Source organism: Acanthochromis polyacanthus, chromosome 20 (genome assembly GCF_021347895.1).
Source record: "Acanthochromis polyacanthus isolate Apoly-LR-REF ecotype Palm Island chromosome 20, KAUST_Apoly_ChrSc, whole genome shotgun sequence".
Classification (NCBI taxonomy): domain Eukaryota; kingdom Metazoa; phylum Chordata; class Actinopteri; family Pomacentridae; genus Acanthochromis; species Acanthochromis polyacanthus.
Window position 1 is genome coordinate 29,741,038 of NC_067132.1, and position 26,272 is coordinate 29,767,309.

The 26,272-nt window shown below is 40.6% G+C and overlaps 2 protein-coding genes across 3 annotated transcripts; one reads left to right on the forward strand and one right to left on the reverse strand.

Annotated features, from left to right (window-relative positions):
- Positions 1–872: 872 nt before the first annotated feature.
- Positions 873–20,561, reverse strand: klhl15 (kelch-like family member 15). 2 transcript variants are annotated; one of them, XM_051940129.1, is made up of 10 exons: positions 20,367–20,561; positions 15,942–16,240; positions 14,611–14,698; positions 12,363–12,501; positions 11,089–11,277; positions 10,785–11,009; positions 9,432–9,593; positions 8,602–8,811; positions 7,469–7,659; positions 873–6,859 (listed from the first exon to the last, which is right to left on the reverse strand). In XM_051940129.1, exons 2-10 carry the CDS (start codon positions 16,000–16,002, stop codon positions 6,100–6,102), a joined length of 2,025 nt encoding a protein of 674 aa, XP_051796089.1. In that variant the 5' UTR covers positions 16,003–16,240; positions 20,367–20,561; the 3' UTR covers positions 873–6,099. The 2 variants fall into 2 exon arrangements, with proteins under 2 accessions (XP_051796089.1, XP_051796090.1); XM_051940130.1 differs by lacking the exon at positions 20,367–20,561 and adding an exon at positions 13,340–13,448 and having other exon boundaries at positions 15,942–15,984.
- Positions 18,620–25,735, forward strand: eif2s3 (eukaryotic translation initiation factor 2, subunit 3 gamma). The gene is made up of 12 exons (XM_022204593.2): positions 18,620–18,760; positions 20,560–20,623; positions 20,713–20,840; positions 21,610–21,731; positions 22,487–22,581; positions 23,134–23,292; positions 23,437–23,571; positions 23,652–23,746; positions 23,985–24,129; positions 24,457–24,626; positions 25,082–25,254; positions 25,404–25,735. Exons 1-12 carry the CDS (start codon positions 18,692–18,694, stop codon positions 25,465–25,467), a joined length of 1,419 nt encoding a protein of 472 aa, XP_022060285.1. The 5' UTR covers positions 18,620–18,691; the 3' UTR covers positions 25,468–25,735.
- The last annotated feature ends 537 nt before the right edge of the window (positions 25,736–26,272 follow it).

Sequence of the window (26,272 nt, forward strand, 5' to 3'; positions counted from 1 at the left end):
GGGCATAATTATAACGACGATCATAATAGCAGTTTGACATATCACTTTAAAAATAAAGACATTAATAAGTTTTTTAACTGACATTTTTTAATATTAAGGTTGCGACCCAACACTATTAATAATTATGCACATTTAACTGACTCATTTAAATATGACAGTAAAACTTTAAGATGCATATTAAATGTAAATTAACCTAAGATTTAAGTTAATACTCTACAATAAGTTTAAATGAATAAATTTACCCAATAGATTTAAATATTTTAGAACCTCCAGTATCACTATTTATGCACATTTACCTAAATTAAATATTAAAGAAAACCCCACAATATCACAAAAAATATATATTTACCTGACTAAATTAAGTAATGAATTAAAATCTGACTTGGCCAATTTAAATATTAAGTACAAAATACATTATTTTAGTAATTTATCTATTATATTTTTTATTATATAACATGTATTAATTCAAAAATATCAAAAATAAGACCCTCTAATAATAATATAATACAAATTTACCTGACTAAATTCTACTAAAGATAAAAAACTAAAGTAAGACTAATATTTCTAGTAATTATGCAAATTTATCAGCGCAATTTAAATATTACAGATTAGTCACTATAATAATACATAAAACACATTTATCAGACTAAATCAAACATTAAGGTTAAGGCCCTACAATTTTATTTATTATATACATTTACACAACAGGTATAAATTATAAAAATAATATTCTACAATATTATTATTTATGCTAATTTACCAGACTAAGTTAAATATTAAGTTCATCATCTTTACGTACCAATAACTCTAAATAAATCCTGGCATTAACAGACATAAAAGACACATGGACAGAAAACAACCGAGGCAGGAGCTGAAAGTCGACCGATATGAACATTTATTTCTGGAAAGAAGTTACAAATCGTTTCCAAAGAGTTCCTACTCAGATTATAAGATATGTTAATCTGATTTTTTTCGGATACAGTCGTTGTAGCAAGGTATGTTTTCTTCTTCTTCTTTTTTTTTTTTTTTTAAATCCTCTATTCTGTTTTCCTACTGACAGACTGAAGACTGGTGGACTAAAGGACGCTGCGCTATGACTGGATGTGCCTCAGATCGGGACAGTAGTACTTCATCGTTACAAGTTTCTTCTTCAAACGGTGACGTGAGGATGAGGAGGAACAGCGAGCGGAACACGAGATGTTCATGATATCAGCTGCAGCAACACACAGCAGACATAAGAGATGAGGAAGTAAAAGAAGCTCGTGTCCCCTGAACAGACCTGCCTCTGACAGCGTGGATGAAGGAAAGGGATGCAGGAGAGATCTGAAATGGTTCTAGCCTAAAAACTGGAGAGATTTGAGCAATGAAACTGTTGAAACTTGGGGGAAAGTAGAGTTTGAAAGCAGGGAAAAAAACTCTACTTTGGGCTGAGTTCCAGTGTGATTAGCTTAGCACTGCAAAATGGCGAGTAGCAATAGTGCTGTGGCTACGAGGATGAGTCGATTAATCAAATAGTTGTTGGGAAGAAATCAAATTAATACAGTTTTCAAGCATTTGAACAATTAAAGTGTTGAAGTTTAGTGTTCTTTATTGGTTTAGAATAGGAAAATCTAGTCAAATTAATTGCAGCTACAGCGTTGTGACTGCAGGGATTAGTTGATTAATCAAGTAGTTGATGGAAAGAAAACTATTTTTCAAGCAAAATCCTGACAAATCTAAACGATGAAAGTGTTGAAATTTGGCCTTTGTAACAGAAAAAGTTCATTTATTTAGTTCACAATTTAGCAGTAAGACGTAGCAGCAGAACTTTTGCTCCTAGGATGAGTCGATTAATCAAGTAGTTGATGGGAAGAAAATAAATGTATTACCTTTTCAGGCAAAAACGCTAAACATTTGCTGCTTTCAGCTTCTCAGATGTGAGGATCTGCAGTTTTTTCTTTGCTAATAATCAGCTCATTCGACGTTTGAAATGAATTCTCAGATGCCAAAACATCTTTCAAGTATTTCCCTCTGTCTGAAGATGATTTATAAATCTGACACACAGCTGCGGAGGCATGGAAGTGGGAGAAGATTTCCACAAAACCCAAGTGGCATCGCATGAAAGCTGCAGCTCAGAAGGTCTACCAAACACGTGTCGCATTTCAAACCATGAAAAAGCTCCATGTAACTTCTGCTGAATGAGAATTTGCATACAGGAAGATGAAGAGTTTCTGCAGACTGGAACACATTTAATGTCATCTTAAACCGTAAATGAAAATGTACCTGCTGAGCTGTAAGTCCTGTCTAAAGTCGATGCCTTTCAACTCTGTTTGCTGATTTCAATCGAACTAAACCTCCATTCACGAGCCTCATGCAGAGCTGCTGGGATGAAGAGGACGAAACGAGGAACCAGGACAGTCTGAAAACAACACCATGAACTTCTGATCATAATAAATAATCCTACTAACAGTTACTGCATAGCTCGGTGAGAAGCAATACCTTGGAAAATAAATAACTTAAATACGCAGCTGGCAGACAGAACTGCATCAGTATGTGCTCTAGCCCTTTTCACAGTTGGCTCATGAGAAAAAATAAAGAAAAATAAATACGACAGAAACATGGAGTTGGTCATTGAGCTCGGTTTGCTGGGCTGCAGGATCACGGACTGCTGAGACGTGCAACTTATGACACCCAGCGAGCTTGAATCTGCTGGAAAATGGCACTTTTAGGGACTTTGCAGTGTCTGAAATAAACACAGTCTGACCGATATGCTGGAACTGCTCAGCTTTAGAGACAGAAATCCTTTCAACACTAGCAGGTTGTTTTTCTAGAGTCATTCACAGCTGAGAGGTTTGAGCTCCACTAATGGGAGATGAAATTCATGATGTGAAATATGTAGATGAGCTGAGACATAAACAAACAACAGACCTCAAGCAAGAATCACAAGTGATTGAAGAGAACTTGTTTGCCTATTTTTTCAAAGACGAGTGGGTCAGACTTGTCTAGTTTTAAATAATGACAAGCTGAATGAATTCTCTGATTAAATGAGATACAAAAATGATCTAAAACCAAATTTATAATGACCACAAAAGCAGTGCAGCATTCATACTACGTTCTTTATCATTGCTGAACGATTTACTACAAGGCTTTATGATGTTTTATTGTTATATTGTAGCAAAACTGAGCCTTATTTCTAGCACTTGTGGAGCAATAGAAAAAAATCCTGTAATTGTCATGAAAATGGCATTTTAAATGTGCTTACACTCAAAATACAAAAAGCAATATTTGTACTTCTGCTACAAAACTAAAGTCAGAAGCCTGTTTCAAAGGAAAACTAGCATCTGACTTAGCCATAGCTAGCCTTAGCTGAACCTAAAGCTCAGATTTTCCCCATTAGCTGCCATTTAGTTTTTGTGACTTTTATGTTATTTTGGTTGTTAAATGTCTTCACACCACATATTTTAATGTATAAAACTGCAACTAATTTGTACCTTTGCTGCACTCTCTGCCGTAAAAAGCAAGCTAAGTACACAGCTCAACTCTGAAAGCTATATAAAATGAAGGCTAGCTACTGTGGCTAACCTTATCTAAAGCTAAAGTCCAGTTTAGATTTTCCCTTAACTGACAAACATTTTGGTTATTCATTTTTTCTCATATAAATAAGGAAGCAGCTGAATTACATTATACAACAAAAGAAATAAATGTAGCTAAATGTCTGCTAACGCTAGCTAGCTTAACAGATCTCAGCAGCTGCCATGTCACTTTTTGCCTCTTGTGACATATATGATTTAGTTGTTAAATTATCTTTAAATCACATATTTTGATCTATTAATTTGTAACTCATCTGCACATTTACTATACTCTCTACCACAGAAAACAAGCTAAGCTACAGAAAGTAAAAGCTAGCTATTGAGATAGCAGCAGCTAGCCTTAGCTAAAGCTAAAGTCAACAGTTTTTGGTTCTTCCCCACTTGTTATTTGCAAAAGAAAAAAAACCCTCAACTTTAATACACTGGTAAACATTTTGATTATTCCCTTCATTTTGATTACTCATAAATAAGGCATCAGCTCAATCGAAGATTTAAATGTAGCTAAACGACTGCTAACGCTAACTAGCTTAACAGATCTTAGTAGCTGCCACCTCATTTTTTGCCTCTTGCGACTTTTATGTGATTTAGTGGTTAAATTATCTTTAAATCACATAATTTTGTGTTTAAAAATCAATAAATTAAATTATGTGCTAGCCTTTGCTAAAACTAAAGTGAAGTGTAGTCAGTGATTTTTCAGTAATTACTGTCAGTAGTTTAATGAACTGACAAAGACTTTGGTTATTCAGTATATTGTTTTCAAAGGAGAAATTAAGCTCGCTAGACCTTTAGTTGAGAAGTTCTAGCTAGCTTAGCAGATTTCAGCAGCTGCCAAATGATTTTTTTGACATGTGAATTTCATAAGGTTCGATGCTTATGATGCCTTTAAATCAAATATTTAAAGCTAATTATTTGTAAACTGATTATATTCATTGACGTATTAATTGTTCTGAGACAGAAACAACCACGTTATTCCTATAAGCTGTGGACTGTTAAAGTAAATTTTCCTCAACGAGCTGGTTGGAAAGTGATCAGAAAGCCGAGGACGACAGTTTGCTGGTACAGGATTATCCAAAAGCAGTGTGGTATCTGCATTTTTAGATCTTGTGTGGGATTTATGGCAATGATTTTTTGGATGAGTTTAAGACCGTTGTCCAGCATGAAAATCATCTTTTTTCCCCTCACTGCTTCTGTCGTAACAGCTCCTAGCTTCACATCAAACCTTTACGTGTCTATTTCTGTCAGCGTACAACTGTAACATTATTTTCGAAACGTTTCAGGTGCTGTATTATCATTGGAGTGCAATGAAGTTCTTGCATGAGGTCCAGTGTTTCTTAATGTTTAAACTCATTGGTTATTTAATAGTTTATCTACCAGAAAGTTGATTTCAGACACTGGAAAGTCTCCAGCGTTCCGGCGTGTTGTAATACTGGGGCTGCTGGGAAGGTGGAAGCTGTTAAACTGTGCATCTAGACACAATCACAACCAATGAAGTGCAGGGAATGTAGACGAGGGCGGGTGAAGCACTGCGGCTCTGAAACGAAGACCTTTATTTCCTAAACTGTGGAGTTGAACGTCGTCACCGGTCTAGTAAATGAAGAATGAACCCAAACACACAAACATTTACTCTGAAACTGGGAGTCTGAGCGACGGCGGGGCACAGAAAGACTCGGTGATGCTTTGTTGTACCAACATGAGCACAGTTTGGTGCATATCTGGAAGCAAAGAGCAGAATTATCGGACTAATAGCCGGAACGCACTGGAAGCGAGAACTGAATTCATGGATTTATAAAGTGACAGTTGACAGCTGGAAGCAGATGTAAGCATCAGCAGCATCTGTAACGTCGCCATAATATCCCTTTAATGGTCTCTACAGTCGGCTTCATACACTTGGAGAGGCTACAAAGTGAACTACACTACCGTATATAGTGTTACATTCTGTTTATATACCTGATTGTAAGCTTGCTGTTAAATATCTTAGAGGGCATTTTTGACTTTTACTAATCTATTTCTCAACAAGTGCAACTTGGGTAGAGATACACAGGATCTGAATATGTGAAACCTTAAGAAGGAACCTCATTGGAGTAAGATGTGTGATGCAGGTGAATCTGAATTATCGGATGAATGAGACGCTTCCAGTGCGTTTCTGCATTCGGCCTGACTGAACAGCCTAAATACAGTAGGTGAGTAGTAGAACAGGAAACCGACCACAGTCCGAACATAAACCGGCTGAATGACACCTTTTTTTCTCCTCTCCATTATTATTTTTCCTTGATTTTCTGAGAAAGCTAATTCTGAAAGTGTTCAAGCTGACCGTTAACGTGTGACGCGTCGCCACGCTTTCACTGCCTTCATTAGGAAGAGCAACTCTACGGCCCCGGCCACGTCTCCCTCACCTGAAGGTAAGTGCTGGTCTCTAGGTTAAAAGCCTGCGGAGTCTCCCACCTGTAAACACCTGAACCCCCAGCGGGAGACCTCAGTCTGTGAACAGTGCATTCCCAGTTGTAGAAAAGGAGGCGTGTTGCAGCAGACCTCAGCTGCAGCGTCTCACGTGCTCTAGCACATACTCTGGGAAGTGCAGACTGCACACCTGCAGACCGTCCAGTTTGCAAGGCATCCTGGGATACTCGTCCTCCTTCCATTTGTTCTCATCGGGGTCGAAGGTGAGGATGGAGTCACTGTAGTGGCCGTTGTAACACAGACCGCCCAGCACCATGATCTGCCTGTCCAACACCGCCACCCCGTGGCCGCTGCGGCCGATGGGCATGGAGGCCAGGATGGTCCACTCGTCAGTCTCTGGGTCGTACACCTCGGTGGACGGGCAGCCCTGCGACTCGAAGGACGCCCGCAGGATCACGCACACGCCTCCGAACACGTACAGCTTCCCGTTGTGGGAGATCATCTTGTGGAAGCAGCGTGCGTAGTTCATTTTGGATTTGTTCTCCCAGCAGCTGGCGTGGGTGCCGGGCAGCAGCGGGCCTCGGCCGGCGCGTGTCCTGTGAGAGTCCGACCCGCCCGAGCTCCCGCCGCCGCCGCCTCCTCCGGCCTCCCGCCCCGGGTCGAACACGCACACCTGTTTGGAGGTGGAGGAGGACGTGATGCCGCCCGTGATGTACAGTTTACCGTTCAGAACCGTCCCCTCGTGGCCGTACTTGTTGACGGGGTACGGGTCCACGAACTCCCAGCGGTCCTCCGTGATGTCGTAGCGCTCCGTGGAGTAGAAGGTCTCGTCTCGCGTGCGGCCCGCCACCGCATAAATAAACTTACCGATGACGCCGACGGCAAACTCTGACCTGCAAACAACAAACACCACGAATAGGTATCCATGAATAAATAATTAATCAGTAGAAGGTCGGAGAGCGTCTGAAACATTGCGTTCAAATTAACAAAACATGGCATGAATACACAGGAAAGATCACAGAAGAAGAAGCACGGTAAGAACTAGGGATGGACTGATTAGCATGGCTGATACTTGGCATTTTTCTAATGATCTGTATTCTTATTTTCATTGGCTGATTACTGATAAACTAAATGCTCCACTCCAGGTCTGATGCAGCCTCCTCTCTCTGTCTGCCGTCACAGAAATGTCTCTCAAGCAGCAAAAACTGAATAAGAAACACAAACCAGGAAGTTAGCTTCTCATAGCAGCCAAGGCTATACTAACAACTAGCAGCTAAGCTAAGGCAGCCACAGATTAACCTGAAAGAGTCTGGAAAACAATAATAATATTTTAAGACATGGAACTTAGTGGACAATACAAGTGATAGAAAGTGAAAATAAACTGTTATTGGCTCCAAATATCAGTTATCAGCCTTTCTTGATTACCAATAATCAACATCGGCCCTGGGAAACCCCTATCAGTCGACCCCTACTAAGAACTGGTGAGCTCTGGACGCTCTAACCTGGGAACAGACATGTCCGCCATGCGTAGCCACGAGTTCTGCCGGGGGTCGTAGCGGTAGACTTTGGAGGAAGCGTGAAACTCCCCGTCGGGTCCGAGCTCCTCTCCGCCCAGCAGGAAGGCAAAGTTGTTGACGATGGCCAGGCAGTCGGGTCGCAGCGGCACCTGAGGGCCCTCCAGCTCCCACCACACCTGAGAGACACCAGTTAGCACCAGTAAGTGTGAGTTAGCGACAGCACACTAGGCAATCAAATTAGCCTGAGTTTAAGAGGCAAAAACACCAAAATGACAGCATTTATCTGTCAGATTTTGAATTAATCATCTGTGACCTGCCTTTCTGCCTGATTAAATTCAAGATACTTCATCAAAATGACTTTGTTCGACACGTTTTGCTTAAAAACAGACAGTCTGCTTCAATCCTGCTTCATTGCTGCTTTGTTTAAATGCCAAAAACCTCACATTCAAGCATGGTGCGATGTTTTGATGCAAAGAAACAAAAGATTTAACCCTCTGAACTCTAAAATCCACTGAAAGTCATGTTGTCCTTATAATATATAAAAAAAAAAGACAATTTTTTGGAGCCAACAGTTGGAAAAACGCCTAGAATCGTTGGATTTTTAACGTTCAGGTGGTTCTTGGGTGCACTTAGTGTGGTTTCGTTGGGGAAACTGAACAAATCTAAGTAGAAAATCATCAAAATCCCCTTAAAAATTCACCCAAAACAGTCTGCTTTAACTCTGCTTCACTGCTGTTCTGTATAAATGCCAAAAAGCTCACATTTAAGCATGTAAGTTGGTGCGACGTTTTGACACAAAGACATCGAGATCCTGAAGGATTTAACCCTCTGAACCCCAAAATCCACAAACAGGTTTGAAAGTAATGATGTATTTATAAAAATGGACAAAACGACACCATTTAAATGACAATAATTATTGAAAAACACCCATTATGATGTAGCTACAGACTAACTGGACGCATTCAAAAGTCCTGTTAAGGCAAAATAAAACCAAAAGATATTTAGTTTGCATCATGTGTGGCAAAGAAAAGCATCAAATCCTCACATTTCTGCTCAGATTAGAGTAGATTCAGGAGCATGGGTGAAACTAAAGCTAAATAAAAAACTGATGGGTCCACCTTGGGTCGCTGCAGCAGCAGGATCTTGCTGTTGACCATGCTGTGGCCGATCATCCCCCTGAAGACGGCGGTCTGCGGTCGAACCGAGCGGATCCGGTTGGAGCGGGTTTCCACCAGAGGCTGCTGGTTGACGTCGTGGAAGTAGCTGAGCGCCTGGTCCACCTCCTGCCTCAGCTGTCTGGAGTAGCGGTAGAACTCTGACGTCTTCACCTGCAGCAGGAAGGAGGAGAAAACCTGGAGGTAAAACGTCTGTTCTACAGGCTTCTGATGAGAGCGAGGCATTATGGGTAATTCATGTTGTGTTGTTTCAACTGTTAATGGTCTTTACTAATGTTCTGTGATGGCTTTTATTTTATTGCTTTTTTGATGTTCATTGTCTTTATTAATGTTTTATTGTTGCTTTTAAATGTTTTCTGACTTTCCTAAAGTTTTACTGTTGTTTTTTAATATGTACGGCCTTTTCTAACATTTTACCGTCTCTTAAAAATGTTTTATTGTTGCTTTTTAACATGCTTCATTGGCTTTTTGTGAAGTTTTACTTTCTTTTTCTAATGTTTTATTGTCTTTTTTCTGAAGTTATACTTTCTTTTAAAATGTTTTATTGCTCCTTTTTAAATATTTATGCTCTTCTCTAAAGTTTCATTGTGAGTTTTTTAATATTTACACTCTTTTCTAATGTTTTGTTGCTGCTTTTTCAATTTTTTTGTCTTTTCCAATGCTTTATATTTATATACTTCATACATTTACATTGTGTAGTACATCAGACAGATTTAGCTTTGATCATCTAATTATAAAAAAAACAAACAGTCCAACGTGAATCATGGACTGACCTTCTCGAAGATGTTGGCGGGCGTCATGAGGCAGAAGCGGATGGACTGAACGATGGTGTCGGTGTGCCTCCAGCGCCGCCGGTCGTGTCGCAGCCACGCCTGCACGGCTTCATACAGCTCGATTTCTGGGAATCGGCTCAGAGCGTCGCTGTTCAGGTACGCCTGGTCCAGAGAAAAGAAAAACTGGAAGTGAGACTGGAAGACGGTTTATCTGCGTCTCATTGACCGATCGGGCAGCTTTGGTTTTACTTTTCCCCTCTGAGTGAAGCTTCATTTATTCCTCCTATCAGTCTAAATATGTTCCACACAAAGCTGTTCATGAAAGAATCTGTGGAATACCGCTGGCATGTGCAGTACTGTCATTTCTATAATTAGTAATTATGTATATTATGTATATATTTATTTCTGGACTATATTTGCTAAATGTTTGCACCTGTCTGACTTTGCTGCTGCAACACTGCAAGTTTCCCCACAGTGGGATTAATAAAGGCTCATCTAATCGTACCTTGTTTTATTTTACTGCATCTCATCTCATTGTTTTTCATCTTATTTTGTCTCATCTCAATTTATCTTATCCATCTTAATTCGTTATTTATCTCATCTCATTTCATCTTTTCCCATCTTATCTTCTCTCATTTTATCTTTTCTTGTCTCATCTTATATCATCGCATCTCATGCTATCTTTTCTCATTTTATTTGATCTCATCTCATGTTCTTATTTATCTCATCTTATTTTATCTTGGCTCATCTTTTATCATCTCATCTCAGTCTGTTTTTATCTTATTTTCTCTCATATTGTATCTTCTCATCTTATTTTATCGTATCTCATTTGACCTCATCTTATCATGTCTCATCTATCATCTCAGCTTATCTCATGTTACTTTATTATATCTTTTCTCATTGTATCTCATCTTCTTATCTCACCTCATCTTATTGTGCTTCATTTCATCATATTTTATCTATTTTATCTCAGTGTCTCATTTTGTCTTACTGGGTTTCATCTTATTTCATCTCATTTTATTTTTTCTCATATTTTATCTCATTGTATCTTATGTTTCATCTTTTAGATTATCTTATCTCAGTTCATTTTATTTTCTCATCTCGTATTTTATCTCATGTCTGTCTCATCTCGTCTCACATGATTTGATCTTATCTCATCCCATCTCACCTAAACTTAAGTAATCTCATCTTATATTGCTTTATCTTATCTCATTGTATCTTATGTCATTGCATTGTCTTACACTAATTCAAGTAAACTAGACAAAGATGGTGACTAAAGCTTTGGACAGGCTGAACACAGGAGCTGTAGGTGTGTGAGAGTATTTATAAATCCAACGATTTGCCCAGACGGACCTGCAGTCTTTCTAGGCTGAGGTAGGACAGGAAGTCTGCTCGGCTCATGAGGGGGACGAAGTTGTCGAGCAGGAAGTTGTCGAGCTGCTCCTGGACGCCCTCCACGCCCACGCTGAAGTCCTCCAGGAGACGCATGACCTCAGCGCAGTTCTCCAGGCAGATCTTGGCCAGCAGGAAGGAGCAGCAGAACTCCACCGCCTCCGTCAGCTGGACGTACATGGCCGCCTGCGAGGGACGGCGAGAGGTGAGTTTCCCCGTGGGCTCCGGTTCAAACACAAACGTTCACATGAGGCGGCTCGGTTACCTGCAGGATCTCCTGGACGGTGGGCATGCTGAGCTCCAGGGAGCCGTAGTACATGAAGCGCAGGATGTGGCCGAAGCCGGCGGCCGTCAGCCCCTTCATGTGGATCTTGTCCTGGTCCCGCTCCCTCATGTCTGCCGTGAACATGACCCGGAAGTAGTCGCTCTGGGTGGCCAGCAGCGCCTTGTGGGCCTGGAGGAGGGAGAAGACACCAGGCAGACGGGGATTAAAGCACAGGATGTTTTAGAGGATTCAGATATATTTTATAGTGTTTATTTTATAGTAATAAGACGTATATTATTGTGTTTGTTATAGTGTTAAGGAGTATTCATAGTGTTCAGGTGTATTTTATAGATTTAAGCAGTATTTTGAAGTGCTTATTTTATAGTGTTAAGAAGCATTTCCTATTGTTAAGATGTATTTATAGTGTTTATTTCATAGTATTAAGATGTATTTATGGTGTTTATTTCATAGTATTTAGATGCATTTATAGTGATAAGGTGTATTTTATAGAATTTAGGAATCATTTTAAAGTGTTTATTTTATAGTATTAAATATATTTTATTTTTTTAGATGCATTTTACAGGATTAAGACATATTTTATATTGATTATTTTTCAGCTAACATATTTTATAGTGTTAAGATGCATTTTAAAGTATTAAAATGTACATTAAAATGTTAAGGCGTATTTTGTAATTTTAGGAATTTTTTACAGTGTTTATTTTATAGTATTAAATGTATTTATAGTGATAAGGTGCATTTTATAGAGTTAAGTCTATTATAATGTTAAGACATATTTCAAAGTCTTAAAACATGCATCAAAGTGTTAAGATGTATTTTATAGTCTTGAGATGTATTTATAGTGTTAAGGTGTATTTTATAGTTAAGATGCATTTTAAAATGTTTATTTTAATGTATTATAGGTGGGTTAAATCTTGACTCCACAAAACAAAATATTTTTATACGGAAAGCCATTATTTTCTATTTAGAAATGTAAAAACATGGAGTTTTAAGTGCATTGTGTTGCATCTGAACCACTTCAGACCAGATCAAAAACCTCTATGCTTAGATGGGCTAAATCTGGAGTAGACCATATTTTTGGGCCAACAGTTTTTATTGGTACAATCCTGGTCCAGGAAGAGCCCATGCAGGAACCCAGTGGACTGAAAGGATCCAGTCACAGGACCCCCGTAGAGGTCCATGTTTATGAACAGTGATCAGAGGTGATCTGGCAGCAGCTGTAGGTGGTTTTAATGCTGTGTGTTTTACTCGTGTACCTGGAAGTGGTGCTCCTCTATCAACAGCGTGACGTCCAGCAGCAGACGCTCCTCGTACAGCGCCCGGAAGCCCGACGACACGCTCCCATCGTGCACCTGGGACAGGTACACCTCCACATCCGCCCCCGACATAACACACCTGGAGGCAGGAGGAAGGGAGAGTTCAGAAATCTGAGCCGCAGCCGCCTCGGTACCGACATAAAGGACGGACAGACGGACACTGAAACATGAACTCTGTATACACAAAGACGTTAAAGCCTCTCAGAGGAGAAAGATTTGTTTCTGAGAACTCAGCTGAGAACAGAAAGTGAGGGGCTGGAAGGGCATTCGACAGGACGCTCAGATTTAACCCTTGTGTCGTCCTGCTAGTCAAAATTGACCCGTTCTCAAGTTTGAAAAAGTGGGAAAAAGTATATGTATTTGTTTTCACAGTGAAACTTCTGATGTCCACATTTTCAACATTTTTTGGTGGAAAAAAAGAAATGTTAAAAATGTTTCACAACATTCACAGAAAAACCAAACAAAATGCACTGGCTTTTGGTTGATTTTTATGTGAATGTATTTTTTATGAAAATATTAGAAGTTTTACTGATATATATGGGATCACTTTAGATATTTGTAAGATTTTGTTTTGAAGATTTTTTTGAAAATATTTTCAGAAACTTTTGGGGAATTTATTTTGCTGAAGTTTTTGATTTTTTTTCAGACAAGGAAACAATATTTTTTGGTGCCCGTGAATGTGGACAACAGGAGGGTTAAAAGCTCAGCACTTCAGCTGTTACTCCTCCACCGTTCTGTCCGCCGACACACCGGGAAAAAAACGTCAGACGGCGGGAAAAGAAAAGAGAAAGAAGAGAAATCTGTACAAACAACGGCCTCACTGAGAACACACAGAACCACACGTGTAGGAAGAAAACAAACACACACATCATCACTGATAGAGAACACACACACACACACACACACAGCACACTCACCTCTGATTGGCCACGGGCATGTCAGAGGGGGGTGTCCGAGCCAATCAGAGGACAGTGCCCCTTGTGTCCAGTGGATGCTAACAAAGTCCCTTTTCTGAGCGTCAATCACCTGGACGACAAAGCCAACACAACCGCCACATTAAAGCATGAACATCTCCAGTCGCACGGCCACAAGTATGCGGACGCTCGGGCTGCAGCTCCACCACAAACCGTCCGCATACTTCTGACCGCGTCGTTTATGTCAACAAAATGTGGCAAAAACAATCAGAACTGCAGAGAAAATCAGTCCCGTTACCAACGTTATGAAGCAAACATTAGCTGCAGTTAAGCTAATTCCAGTTTATTCCAGTTTTTATCTTGTTTTAATCGACTTTGCTGCAACTTGTGAAGATGGACCAAACATAATTTATGTGACAGATGTGAAAGTACTGAATTAAACACCCACACTGTCATAAACTGGAATTAGTTTAATTTAATCCGACAACCTAACGCTGTGTGAAGACTTTAGATAGAGGAGTGGGACAGAAAAGTGGGTCAGAATTAATAATAATAATCTCAGTAATAAATAGAGGAATGTTTGTTGGTGGGTCTTTTTGTTTTTCACGTCCTTAAAACTGTATGTCCAATTAATGCTAATTTTGTGGATGTATTGAAGTTCTTTTGGGGTCACTGATTGTGTTTTTAAAGGTCTGAAAAAGTTCTGTACAAGTATTAAGTATTATTGTTCTGAAGAAAGTTTAACTAAAGTCCGTTAGCATGGCTAGCAGTAGCTGCCTTCTGCGAGTAAAAATAATAAAAAAAGCGAACTAGATGTAATAATTTGCTAAAATTCTGATGAAATAATAAAAAAGACCACTTTTGGGGGGTTATTTTTAAGGTATGTTTTATTAATTTTAATGTATAAATCTTATATTGCCTGTACATCAGGGAATGTTATTGGAAATTAGCTTTTAGCGTCACCTGCTATAAAAACTACTGATGTGATAGAACTAAAACATCCACTCTTTCTCACGTCAGAGTTATTTACTGCTTGTGACTTTTTACAACTTTAAATCGACCTCAGCGTTTGCTAAAGTTGAGGATTCTTTCAGGAGGAAACTGCAGCACTTTGGAGGGTTTTGCATTCCGAGGATCTAACCTTTAACCTCCCTTAAATCTCCAACTATAGGAGCTGAAGCAGCAGACAGTCTGGAGGAGTCACATGATGCTGAATAGTGACAGAAAGTAGTTTGTTTGTTTGTGTTTGCCGTTGCGGAGTGTTAAAGTCGTACCTTTTGGAGCCCGGGCGAACAATCACAGGCTTTGACGGCTGAGCGCTAAGGGGCCGCTCGCATTTCCTGTGTTTATGTTTCCCTGGTTCTAACAGAAGAGACAGAAAGAGAAGATTTAGACGAGGAAAACACAAGAAGATCATCAGACCAATCAGAAGCAGTTTACAAATTACAGCTCAGTTAAATGTAAAATGACTGTTCTCAAGGCTGTGGACCTGATATTTTATTATATAAACAGCAAGGAAATCCATTAAATTGTTGTTTTGTACTTTATTCCTTTAACAAATGCATCAGTTGACCATCTAATGATTTCAATATTAGTCTGCAGAACCTCTAAATGTAAAAGCATTAATGGTGAAGTTAAGTTACCAGAGTTGAAGTGAGGTTAAGTGACTATTTCTGGGTGAAATCAGGACATATTTAACAGAAAACAACTTTATAAATCAGTTTAAATTACTGTCTGGTTTTTGCAATAGTAAGTCAATTCCTCTTTGTTTGAGTTTCAGGTATTATAATTGATCAATAGGAATGAAATTCATCCACTTGTTTGGTGATTTTTCTCAAACAAATCCATCAGTTGACCATTTAATCATTTCAATATTAGTCCACACAGCCTGGAAGCATAAAACAAAAAATAGGAAGTTAGGTAACTTGAGGTTAAGTGGCTGTTTCTGGGTGAAATCAGGATTTATCTAACAGACTACAGCTCTGTAAATCAGTGTGAATCCAGGTGTACTTTCCTCTGACTATGTGACTGACCAGAAAAACAACAGGTTGACAGACTGAAACCAGAGCAGCTCAGAGTCTTGTTAACTAACGTATTAAGCAGCTGCTAGTCACTACAGAGCCTCACTTGTGGGTCAGAGCCTCGCTGTAAACTTCTGTTTGTGTTTCCTCACAATCATGACAACAAGGTGGGCAGAGCTATGCTAAAGGCTAACATCGGTACAGAGAGGCTAACGGTGGTTAAACTGCTTTTACACCGACATGAGGAGCCCTGCAGCGGGTTAGACAGCCGGGCTATGTCGGCTTCTTCAGTTTTTATGGGGGGATGTGAGCTACACGAAGAGATTAAAGCCCCAAAACAAAGGCAGCACCGACGACTCCCTGTCAGCTCTGGTACCCACAGCCGAACATGCTAGCTGTTCGTTTACATGATTTATAGGAGGAAAATGTAAAAAAAAATGCAATATTTGGCTCCACGGTGAGTAACCACACGGTTAAATCAACTGTCACGACTCTCGGCTGCGGTGACAGGAGCTACGGGGGAGTCCGACACCTGCTCCGCCGGGGGAGCAGCGTTAGCTTAGCGGCTAAATCAGCCGTCTCACCTCGGCGGTGCGAATCCCCACAACCCCTCTTGGACCAGGCAGCTCTGGCTCCTTCGGACATGAAGTTGCGGGTTCGATTCCGGGATCAGGAGAGCGGCGGGCAGCGGTGCACTGCCATGGTGTCGGTACCGTCCATCTGCCAGAAGAAGAGACCCCCCGCACGGCTCCGAGCTGACGGTACCGAGCCTCAGAGATCCACAGGCTCTGCAGTCGCCATCTTCTGCACCGGCGTCATTTCCCTTCTGGGCGGAACTGAAGGGCGGAGAGGAGCCGCAGCCGATCCGCCAGATGATGGACCACTACCACAGGAAAATACATCAGATCATTTATAGGAACTGCTAAAAGTTAAAAAAAAAAAAAAAAACATAAAAATAATCAAAACGCCAAATATTCCGCTTTTAATGCACTGCTGAGCAGTTTAATTCATAATGTAGATAGATAGACCCAAAATAACTGCAGAGAGATGAAAATTGAAACCATGAAGAGATGCAAAGTGAACAAAAACAAAGTAAAATGCCTGCAAAGGGTTGCAAAATGACCACAGAGACATAGAAAATGACTACAAGGAAACACAAAATGACCACAAAGAGACGAAAAATGGCCAACAAGAGGTACACAAAATTACTGCACAGGGATTTTAAAAAATGCCTGCAAAGAGATGAAAATGACCACCGGGACAAATAAACTGACTGTTGAGATGCAAAATGATTACAAACAATTAAAACTGACTGCAAAGAGATGCAAAAATAGCATGAACTAATTAAATTTGACTGCAAAGACATACTAAATGATCACAGTGGGTATAAAAATGACCATAAAGAGAAGCAAAATGACCCCAGAGAGACAGAAAACAACTACAGATAGACACAAAATAACCACTGAGAAATGAAAATTGGCTGCAAAGAGATGCAAAATTACAATAAACTAATTAAACTTGACTGCAAAGAGACATAAATTACCATAGAGAGATGAAAACTCACAATAAAGACATGCAAAATTACAATAAGTAAATTAAAACTCACTGCAAAAAGATGCAAAACGACCACGAGATATAAAAGGACGACAAATAGACACAAAATCACCACAGAGAAATAAAAATTGACTGTAAAGAGATGAAAATTACTACAGAGACACATAAATTGAGATGCAAAATGATGATAATGAGATATAGGATGACCACAAAGAAATGTAAAATAACCACAGAGAGACAGAAAATGACTACAAGGAAACACAAAATGACCACAAACAGATTAAAAAACCTGCAAAGGGTTGTAAAATGACCACAAATCAACACAAAACAGAAACATGTTGACACAAAACAACTACAACAACTTTCATGGATGGAGAACACATGCAAAACTCAAAATCAGGGATGTCAAACTCATTCCACAAAGGGCCGGCGTGGCTGCAGGTTTTTGTTCCAACTAAGCAGCATCACACCAGACCTGACTCATTTAATCAACCGATCTCAGTCTCCAGACAGGTGATTGGTCAGACTGTGTGCTCTAGGCTACAGCATTTAGTTCCAACATATCTACAGCACACAGTCTGACCAATGACCTCTCTTAGCAATCAACTGATCTCAGTCTCCAGACAGGTGATTGGTCAGACTGTGTGCTCTAGGCTACAGCATTTAGTTCCAACATATCTACAGCACACAGTCTGACCAATGACCTCTCTGGAGACTGAGATCGGTTGATTAAATGAGTCAGGTCTGGTGTGATGCTGCTTAGTTGGAACAAAAACCTGCAGCCATGCCGGCCCTTTGTGGAATGAGTTTGACATCCCTGCTCAAAATCATCACAGAGAGACACACCACATACACTCAAAATAACTGCAATGACTCTAAATGGCAACAAAGAGACTAGAAATGACTGCAAAGACAAGGAACAAGAAAGAAACATTACAAATGACTAAAAACAACAACAAAGGCACTGAAAAGTACCACAAAAAGTATTTCAGACAATCCATTCTATAAAACATATCCATGGTTATAAGTTATGAACAACCTAAATAATGAGTAAATAATTTATCAACTGAATAACCTCAACTGATCAGAAAGTAACACCAGTTTTGCCTAACATATTAAGCTATTTTAGCTGACACTGTGGTTTCAAAACAATATCCTTATTTACATTTTAATTTAGCTCATGGTTAACTGAAGTGAATTAGGAACATTTTAATTATTAAAATGGTGTAAAAAAGAAAAGAAAATTACTAAAAAGTTTTTAAAAAGTAGTGAATTAGCAAAAAGTAGTTCAGTTTCACCTCACAGAACTACAAACCGCATGAAGGGACGACAACACGTATGTGAATGACGTCACTAAACACCGACGGACCTGACACATGGGAAGGAATATATTTCTTTAATTTTTAGCGAAGGAAATGTCAATGAAGATATGTGCCACGTTCGGTTATAATCTGTTGTTAGCTCAGTTTAAAATCCATCAGTTTGTTGTTTTTACAGAAAACTCTCCTCTACGGTGGATATAAATTGCATCAGCCGTTGACGAAGGACCCCGCTGCCGTTACTTCAGTGATTCACGCGAGTTGCGAATTATAGCCGCAAATTGTCAGTGAAAATAAATTAAAACCAAACACATGTTCTAAAAATATAACCTTTAATATTAATCTTATTGGAAATACAATCTGTTTGATTAAATAGCTGATTTTTGGCGGTGAGAATCGACGGTTCCGCCGGTTGATCAGGCATTCGCCGGAGCCGCCTCCTCCGTTCTTTTTCATTCAAGATGGCGGGCGACGAGTCTGGCACGACGCTAGGTCAGCCTCATCTGGCCAAACAAGACCTCAGTTCTCTGGTGAGTGTCCGTTTAATCGCTTTAACGGCGTCGCTGTGGTGTGTCGGTGGATATCGGTGCGTGGTGTCGCCTAGACTGTCACGGTAAAGGCGGGGGGGATACCCGGTAACGGTCGCCGGCGCTGCGTCGCCACCACCCGGCACATGACGACAGGCCCGGCGGGGCGTAGAGCTAGCAACCCCTCTTCTCTTCCAACAGCGATTTACGCTCTTATTTAATCAAAATTTCAAAACTAGGCAAACTTTGTGATCTCTAACGTGTTTTTCTGTGGCCTGTAGGAGCAGTTATTCACGTCAGGAATGTCTGTTTGTCAAGTTTTAACCGAACATTAGCATCTTTTTCTGTCTTGTAAAATCTTAATAAAGAAGTCAACGGGATTCTTAACAACGATGCTGTTCAATGTTTTTGCCACATTTATAGGCTACCGTCTGTCTTATAACAATAAATAATGCAGCCAGTTTATAAATCCATTCATTCCTGTTGGTTTGTGATGCTAAGGAAGCTTCTGATTAGCATTAGCAGGCATAATTCAGTCATTTATGTTGTGGAATAAACATTAAGACAAACAGTTTTTAAGCCTTTTACCTTTATTATAGTGCGATATCTGTGTTAAAATGAAGAAATGCTGGGTTTTTATTGAGAATAGAACCTTGTTAGCATTGGAAAGACCGCAAAATCACTCAGAACATTTATTTTGTACTGATAGCCTTAATAATATATTGTGTTATAGCTCTAGAATTTGAGATAAATCAGAAAGAATGCAACACAAACAGGAAAAATACAGCCAGATTATAAACCCATTCTTTCCTGTTTGTTTATCATGCCAAGGAAGCTTCTGTTTAACATTAGCAAGCATAAATAAAATTATATTTTTGTGAAACCAAAACACCAACCAACCCATTTTAGGAGAACCATTGTGTCATATGGTGAATAAATTAAGAATTACAAAAATTTTTATTGAGGCCAAAGCCTTGATAAGATTGGAAAGGCAGTTAAATTACCTGCAACAATTATTTGCTTTAATAACCTTCATAATATCTTGTTTTTTTAGCCCTAGATTTGGATATTGAGCCGAGATAATGCGGCACAAACAGGACAAAAATGGCAGTTTCACACATATATTGTTTTTGCTAGTAAATCCACACTTATTCCTTCAACCATTTACTATTATTTGTGACAGTTTGTCCTAATAAACTCAAATATAATGTCAAAATTTATGAATTCAGTCAGGATGTATGTGATTTAAGTTGTTTGGGTAAATATTTTTGACATAAGATGTAATATTTATTACCACTAAACACAAAACCTGCAGCTGGAAATTGCTCATTTACACTAAAGTTGAATAAGGAATGAAAATACGATCCAAATCTCAAGTGTAATATTCAAAATGATGTGTCAAAACAATACATTGTCATCATTATAAATTGAGCTTTGTGGTTCTACAAAAATATTTGGTATATAAATCATTTTCTATAGACATAAAGGAACAGATTCCAATCACAATCCGCACTAAAATCGTGACTCATATCACAAAATCTGTCAGAATAAATGCGGTTGTCTATATTTTTAGTGTGTCGTTTGGTACCATAAGAAGCCACAAACGTACCTGTTGTAATGCTGGGTACATGTGCTGACAGTCAGCAGCGGTGTTTCCTGTTAGCTGTGTGGGGTTATTACGGGTCAGTGTGCCGCCTCCCTTTGTTCCCATTCACCTCCAGGATTAAACGGACCCAGGCAGCGCTGCTCTTGTTGTGTTGTATTTTTTTTTAGCCGGTCTAAAGCAAGCTGTTCTCTTCCAGGACGTGTCGACCTTGACGCCTCTCTCCCAGGAGATCATCAGCAGACAGGCCACCATCAACATCGGTAAACCAGCAGCTGATCACGTTCTATCGTCTGTGGAAGTCGATAAGAGGAACAGCCTGTCTTTAAAGTCTCCGTTTGCTTCCGTTCAGGCACCATCGGTCATGTGGCCCACGGAAAGTCCACAGTAGTGAAGGCCATCTCTGGCGTCCACACCGTCAGGTTCAAGAACGAGCTGGAGAGGAACATCACCATCAAGCTAGGATATGCTAACGCTAAGGTGAGGGGATCGACTTATTCCTGAGGGGAATTCAGGGGCTTTTATTTCTTTACAAGGCACCTTTATAGTGTGCTCTTTTTGACTCGATGGGATAAAGTAAGCAATTGTTTTTTGAACCTTTCTGGAGAAATATGATGTACGACAACATCAAACCCGCTGGCTGCCACAACATTTTTCTGTCTGAAGTCTGAGATAAAGACCTAAAAGTACATCACAATATTTTCTGGCGTGTTTTCAAGAAGTCTAATGTAAAATTAGTGTCACTGAGCTGTATTTTTCTAGTCTCAAGTGTCATCAGCGTACAGAAATTGATCGAAGAAAGCAAAACATAGACGTGAAATAATAAAAAGTAGAAGACAAATTTTGCTCAAAGTAAAATTTAAATGCAGTTGAAAATCCCAACATTGCTACTCAGTTTGTTGATTAATACAACACAAATTTTGTGATATTTTCAAAAGATGAAGTCGTCAGAACAGACATCTCTGTGCAGATGATAAATTTCATCATGTTTCATGTTTGATTTGATCAGTCTTTGTTGTGGCGCTTTTTCTGAAAGTGAAGGCAGATTTTTAAACTTTTGCAGACTGATGATACGAGATAATAACACATCTCTGCTTTTGTGTACTTTTTTAAATATGGAGTCTTTTACTTACTTTAAATCCGACGTTTTCGCAGGTTGAAAGCAGCTCTGTTCTTTGCTTGAGGTTCCTGCAGCAGATTAGATGGTGGTAGATGTTTACAGATGCTGATCGTCTCCTCCGTGTTCCAGGTCTATAAGCTGGACGACCCCAGCTGTCCCCGGCCAGAGTGCTACAGGTCGTGTGGCAGCAGCACTCCTGACGAGTTTCCCACAGACATCCCCGGCACCAAGGGCAACTTCAAACTGGTCCGGTAAGTGGCATTTTCCCAGTTATTGGTATTGGATTACTGATAAATGCACGACTCCAGGTCTGATGCAGCCTCCTCTCTCCGTCTGTCGTCTCAGAAACGTCTGAACAAGAAACACAAATCAAGAAATTGGCTCCTCTCACAGTGGCTAATGCTATGCTAAAGCTAGCGGCTAAGCCACAGATTAACCTGAAACTAAATCTGGACAACAATGATTAATAATAATGCTTTAAAATATGAAGCTTAGTGGGCAATGAAAGTGATAAAACTGTGACATATTATGAAACTAGAGACAAACTGATCGATCGCTCGGTTAAAGAAATATGTAAAACAGAACAAAGAATGACAGGTTCCCTCCTATCATATGCAGTTCATACATTATAGTCAATAATATATCAGCTCCAAGCATCGGTTATCTGCTTTTCTTGATCACCAATAATTGGCGTTGGCTCTACAAACAAACAAACAAAAACACCATATCAGTCATTTGGGCTCCGGGTCGGTAATCCTGTTAGTTGTAATAAAAGCAGCTGCACTTCTACTTTATTCATTTATTTATTTATAAAAAAATGTCCACTTACTGTATCACACATGCAGATATTTTATATTTTTCCTCTTTTGTGACAGTAAACTACCTGTCTTTGTTATCTTGGGCTGTTTATCAGATATTTAGAGTCTCTGTTGCCATTTTCTGCCGTTTTATCGACCAAACCTTTGATTTTAATGAGCCACAGTCACAAAGTTTTTCTTCCTCTCAGACACGTGTCCTTTGTGGACTGTCCTGGTCACGACATTTTGATGGCTACCATGTTGAACGGAGCCGCCGTCATGGACGCCGCCCTCCTGCTCATCGGTGAGTCTCTGTTTCACTCTAAGTTTCTGCTGTGATTAGTTAGAGGATGGTTCTGGGTTGTTTCCAGTGAATGTCACAGTGTGGGATCACAAAACGACATGTGTGCTCCTGTACTGTGATCTGAATGATTCCTCCGTTTGGTCTTTACTGTTATGAGCCCAATAAGCAGAAGGCTTCCAACTTTTTAGCCTTTTTAAAGTAAAAATAAAGGGTTAATGTTCTATGATGGAGTCTAAAATGCCAAATTAAGCGACACATGCAGGAAACAACACAAATATTCAGTGAAAACGACAACATTTCTGCTGTTGCTTTCATTGAAAAGAGTAACAGAGGATGCCAGAAGCGAGACAACACCATGTCTAACCATATTTGTTTTAAATCTAAAGGAATGAATGCACCCCTATAAGTTTGTCTCTCCTCTCAGGAAGCAGGTTAAACTCTAGATTTAAAGGATTCTTCAGGTCCAGTGAATAAACTTGTTGTTTTTAATCAAAGCTCCATCTCCACACGTGATTAAAACATCTTGATTCGTGTTTGTTTGTTTTTTACCAGCGGGGAACGAGTCGTGTCCTCAGCCTCAGACGTCGGAGCATCTGGCCGCCATCGAGATCATGAAGCTGAAGCACATCCTCATCCTGCAGAACAAGATCGACCTGGTGAAGGAGAGCCAGGCCAAGGAGCAGTACGAGCAGATCCTCGCCTTCGTCCAGGGTGAGCAGAGCGTCACTTAAATACCTCATCTGAGTGTAGATCTCACCTGTAGATCGGCTGCTGTCTGCTAGAAGTGTGACAGGTTGCTTTTGTTGTGGTTAAATGTCGACGGCTTGTTGTAAAACCCTGGCGTTCCTCCTGCAGGTACGGTGGCCGAGGGCGCTCCCATCATTCCCATTTCCGCCCAGCTCAAGTACAACATCGAGGTGGTCTGCGAGTACATCGTCAAAAAGATCCCGGTCCCCGTCAGAGACTTCACCTCCGAGCCCAGACTCATCGGTAGGAACAATACAAAAAAAACCCACATCGATTCTTTCTCTGTTATTGTTCTGTGTGTCAATGTCTCGTTTCTTGTTCAGTCATCAGATCCTTTGACGTGAACAAACCCGGCTGTGAAGTCGACGACCTGAAAGGAGGCGTGGCCGGAGGAAGCATCCTGAAAGGGGTCCTGAAGGTGAGACTTTAGAAAAGACCAGAATACTGAACTACATGAGAGAGATTAGAGCTTTGCAGGTGTGTTGAGCTGAAATTATCAAGAAAGCTTTCAAGCTGGATAGATCTCCATGGTAACTGATGCTGCAGGGCTAGATCTCCATGGTAACTGATGCTGCAGGGCTAGATCTCCATGGTAACTGATGGTGTGGAGCTAAGATTCAGTCTGATCGTCGTCTTCTTCTCTGTGTGACGTCCAGGTGGGTCAGGAGATCGAGGTGCGACCAGGAATCGTGTCCAAAGACCAGGAAGGGAAGCTGATGTGCAAACCCATCTTCTCCAAGATCGTGTCTCTGTTCGCCGAGCACAACGACCTGCAGTACGCTGCTCCGGGAGGCCTCATCGGTGAGTTAAAAACCAGCTGGATGTTTAAACGTCTCCTGGAGGACGATCACACAGATACAGGTTGGAACAAATCACAACAGAGAAGTTTAATGTTTCATCGGTGATATCAGGATCTACAAACACAACAATAAAATGAAGTACTGGTTTAAAGAAGCGTCCAGATATGATAAGAAAAAAAGAGAAAGTGTTTTTTGTGCAGCTTTAGCTATAGCTGCAGTAGAAACAAAGGAATGTAGAGAAAGCTAAATTTAAAAAAGGTGCAGCTGACCTACTGCTTGTGTGTTTTTGTTGTAATAAAGTGAGTTTTCCCACTGTGTCGTGTTTCAGGTGTGGGCACCAAGATCGACCCGACGCTGTGCCGAGCCGATCGGATGGTGGGTCAGGTGCTGGGCGCCGTCGGAGCTCTGCCAGAGATCTTCACCGAGCTGGAGATCTCCTACTTCCTGCTCAGGAGGCTGCTGGGAGTCCGTACAGAGGGAGATAAGAAGGCCGCCAAGGTGAGCCCACCGTGCATCATGGGAAACGTAGTGAACAGCTGCAGACACACGGCTGTTTACATTTAGGACGATTTTAAGACAAGTTTTAGGTCCACTCTTTTCTCTAATGTTTTTGTCTCGCTTCTCGTTTTCTGTCTCATTTTTGTTGTTTTGTATCTTGTTTTTTTCCTGTCTTGTTTTTGTCATTTTTTTTTCCTTTGTCGTCTCCTGTAGATGTTTTTCTATCTCCATGTCTCCAGACTGTTCCTCTCTGCTCTGTTCATCTATAGAAAGATGTTTCACCATGATGAATGTATCTCCAACAACTTGCTCCTGTGTTCACTGTTTGCTTTATTTTATTGAATGCACAGCAGCTGTGCATCGTGGGAAACGTAGTCCTGACTGTACACAGCTGTGTGTTTGCATCTCCCGGAGTTTACCTCTCGGGCCTCAATGTTTCCTTTGTCCGTCTGCAGGTCCAGAAACTGTCCAAGAACGAGGTGCTGATGGTCAACATCGGCTCTCTGTCGACCGGCGGCCGCGTGAGCGCCGTCAAGGCCGATCTGGCCAAGATCGTCCTCACCAACCCCGTGTGCACAGAGGTGGGGGAGAAGATCGCTCTGAGCAGACGTGTGGAGAAACACTGGCGGTAAGAACCAGGAAGCAGAAACACTGTCTTTAAACCAATCAGAGTGGAGCTGGGTGGAGCTACACTGAAAACACTGCCTTCATTCAATTTTTAAATCTTCTGTCTGCCTGATTGTAAAGATTGAAATGTTTTACCTGTTTGTTCCTCAGTCTGATTGGCTGGGGGCAGATCAGAAGGGGCGTGACCATCACACCCACCGTGGACGACGACTGAGAAGACCAAACCTCCAGAACGCCACCAACCCACTCCTCTCGGCTGTTTTTCTTCTGGTTTTATTTTATTTTCCCCCTCAAGGAGGAAGGAAGGGACACAACAGGGACATGTCGGCGGTTTAAAGACGTCTCCTCTGGTTGCTGTGGAATAGAGGAGCTGCTTTAGATCGTCTTTACAATCCTCCAGAAACCACAAACCCATCCGGTGCAGAGACCATTCTGCACTCAGCGCATATTTCAGTCATGGAATAAAATAAATTTGGAAAGAACGGCTTCGTGGGTTCATTTGTTGCAGCTGCAGAGAAGCAAAAGGTCAAGAATTAGCATTTAAAATGATCTTTTACTGGAGTATTTAGCTATATCTACCTACGACTCATTATCATGTCACCTTTCCTCAGGTGAGCCTAAGGACTTGCATGATGATGAGTCACAGGTAGGAGGCTACTCAGTGGGCCGTTTAGTCAACGACTCTCACCAGGCCCCCTCTATTAGCATATTAACACCTCACTGGGATTCAACACCTGTTGTTGAAAGATTTCCTTAGTCTTTTAGTAGATACCATCAGCCTAAACCCCACTGTCACCTCTAGTGGTTAAATACCTGGGACTCTCCAAACTAGTTTTTAGAACTGAAGAAGCCGCTTGGATGAGAGGCAAAACGTCTTCAAGATCACAAGATTAAGTCCAGTTGCCTGAACTAAACCCTTCACCTTAAGATGACCTGGACGACTGAGAACCTTCAAACACTTTAACTAAAATTACAATATTGTTCAATAGAACAATAGGGAAGGAATTAAAAACCTTCAG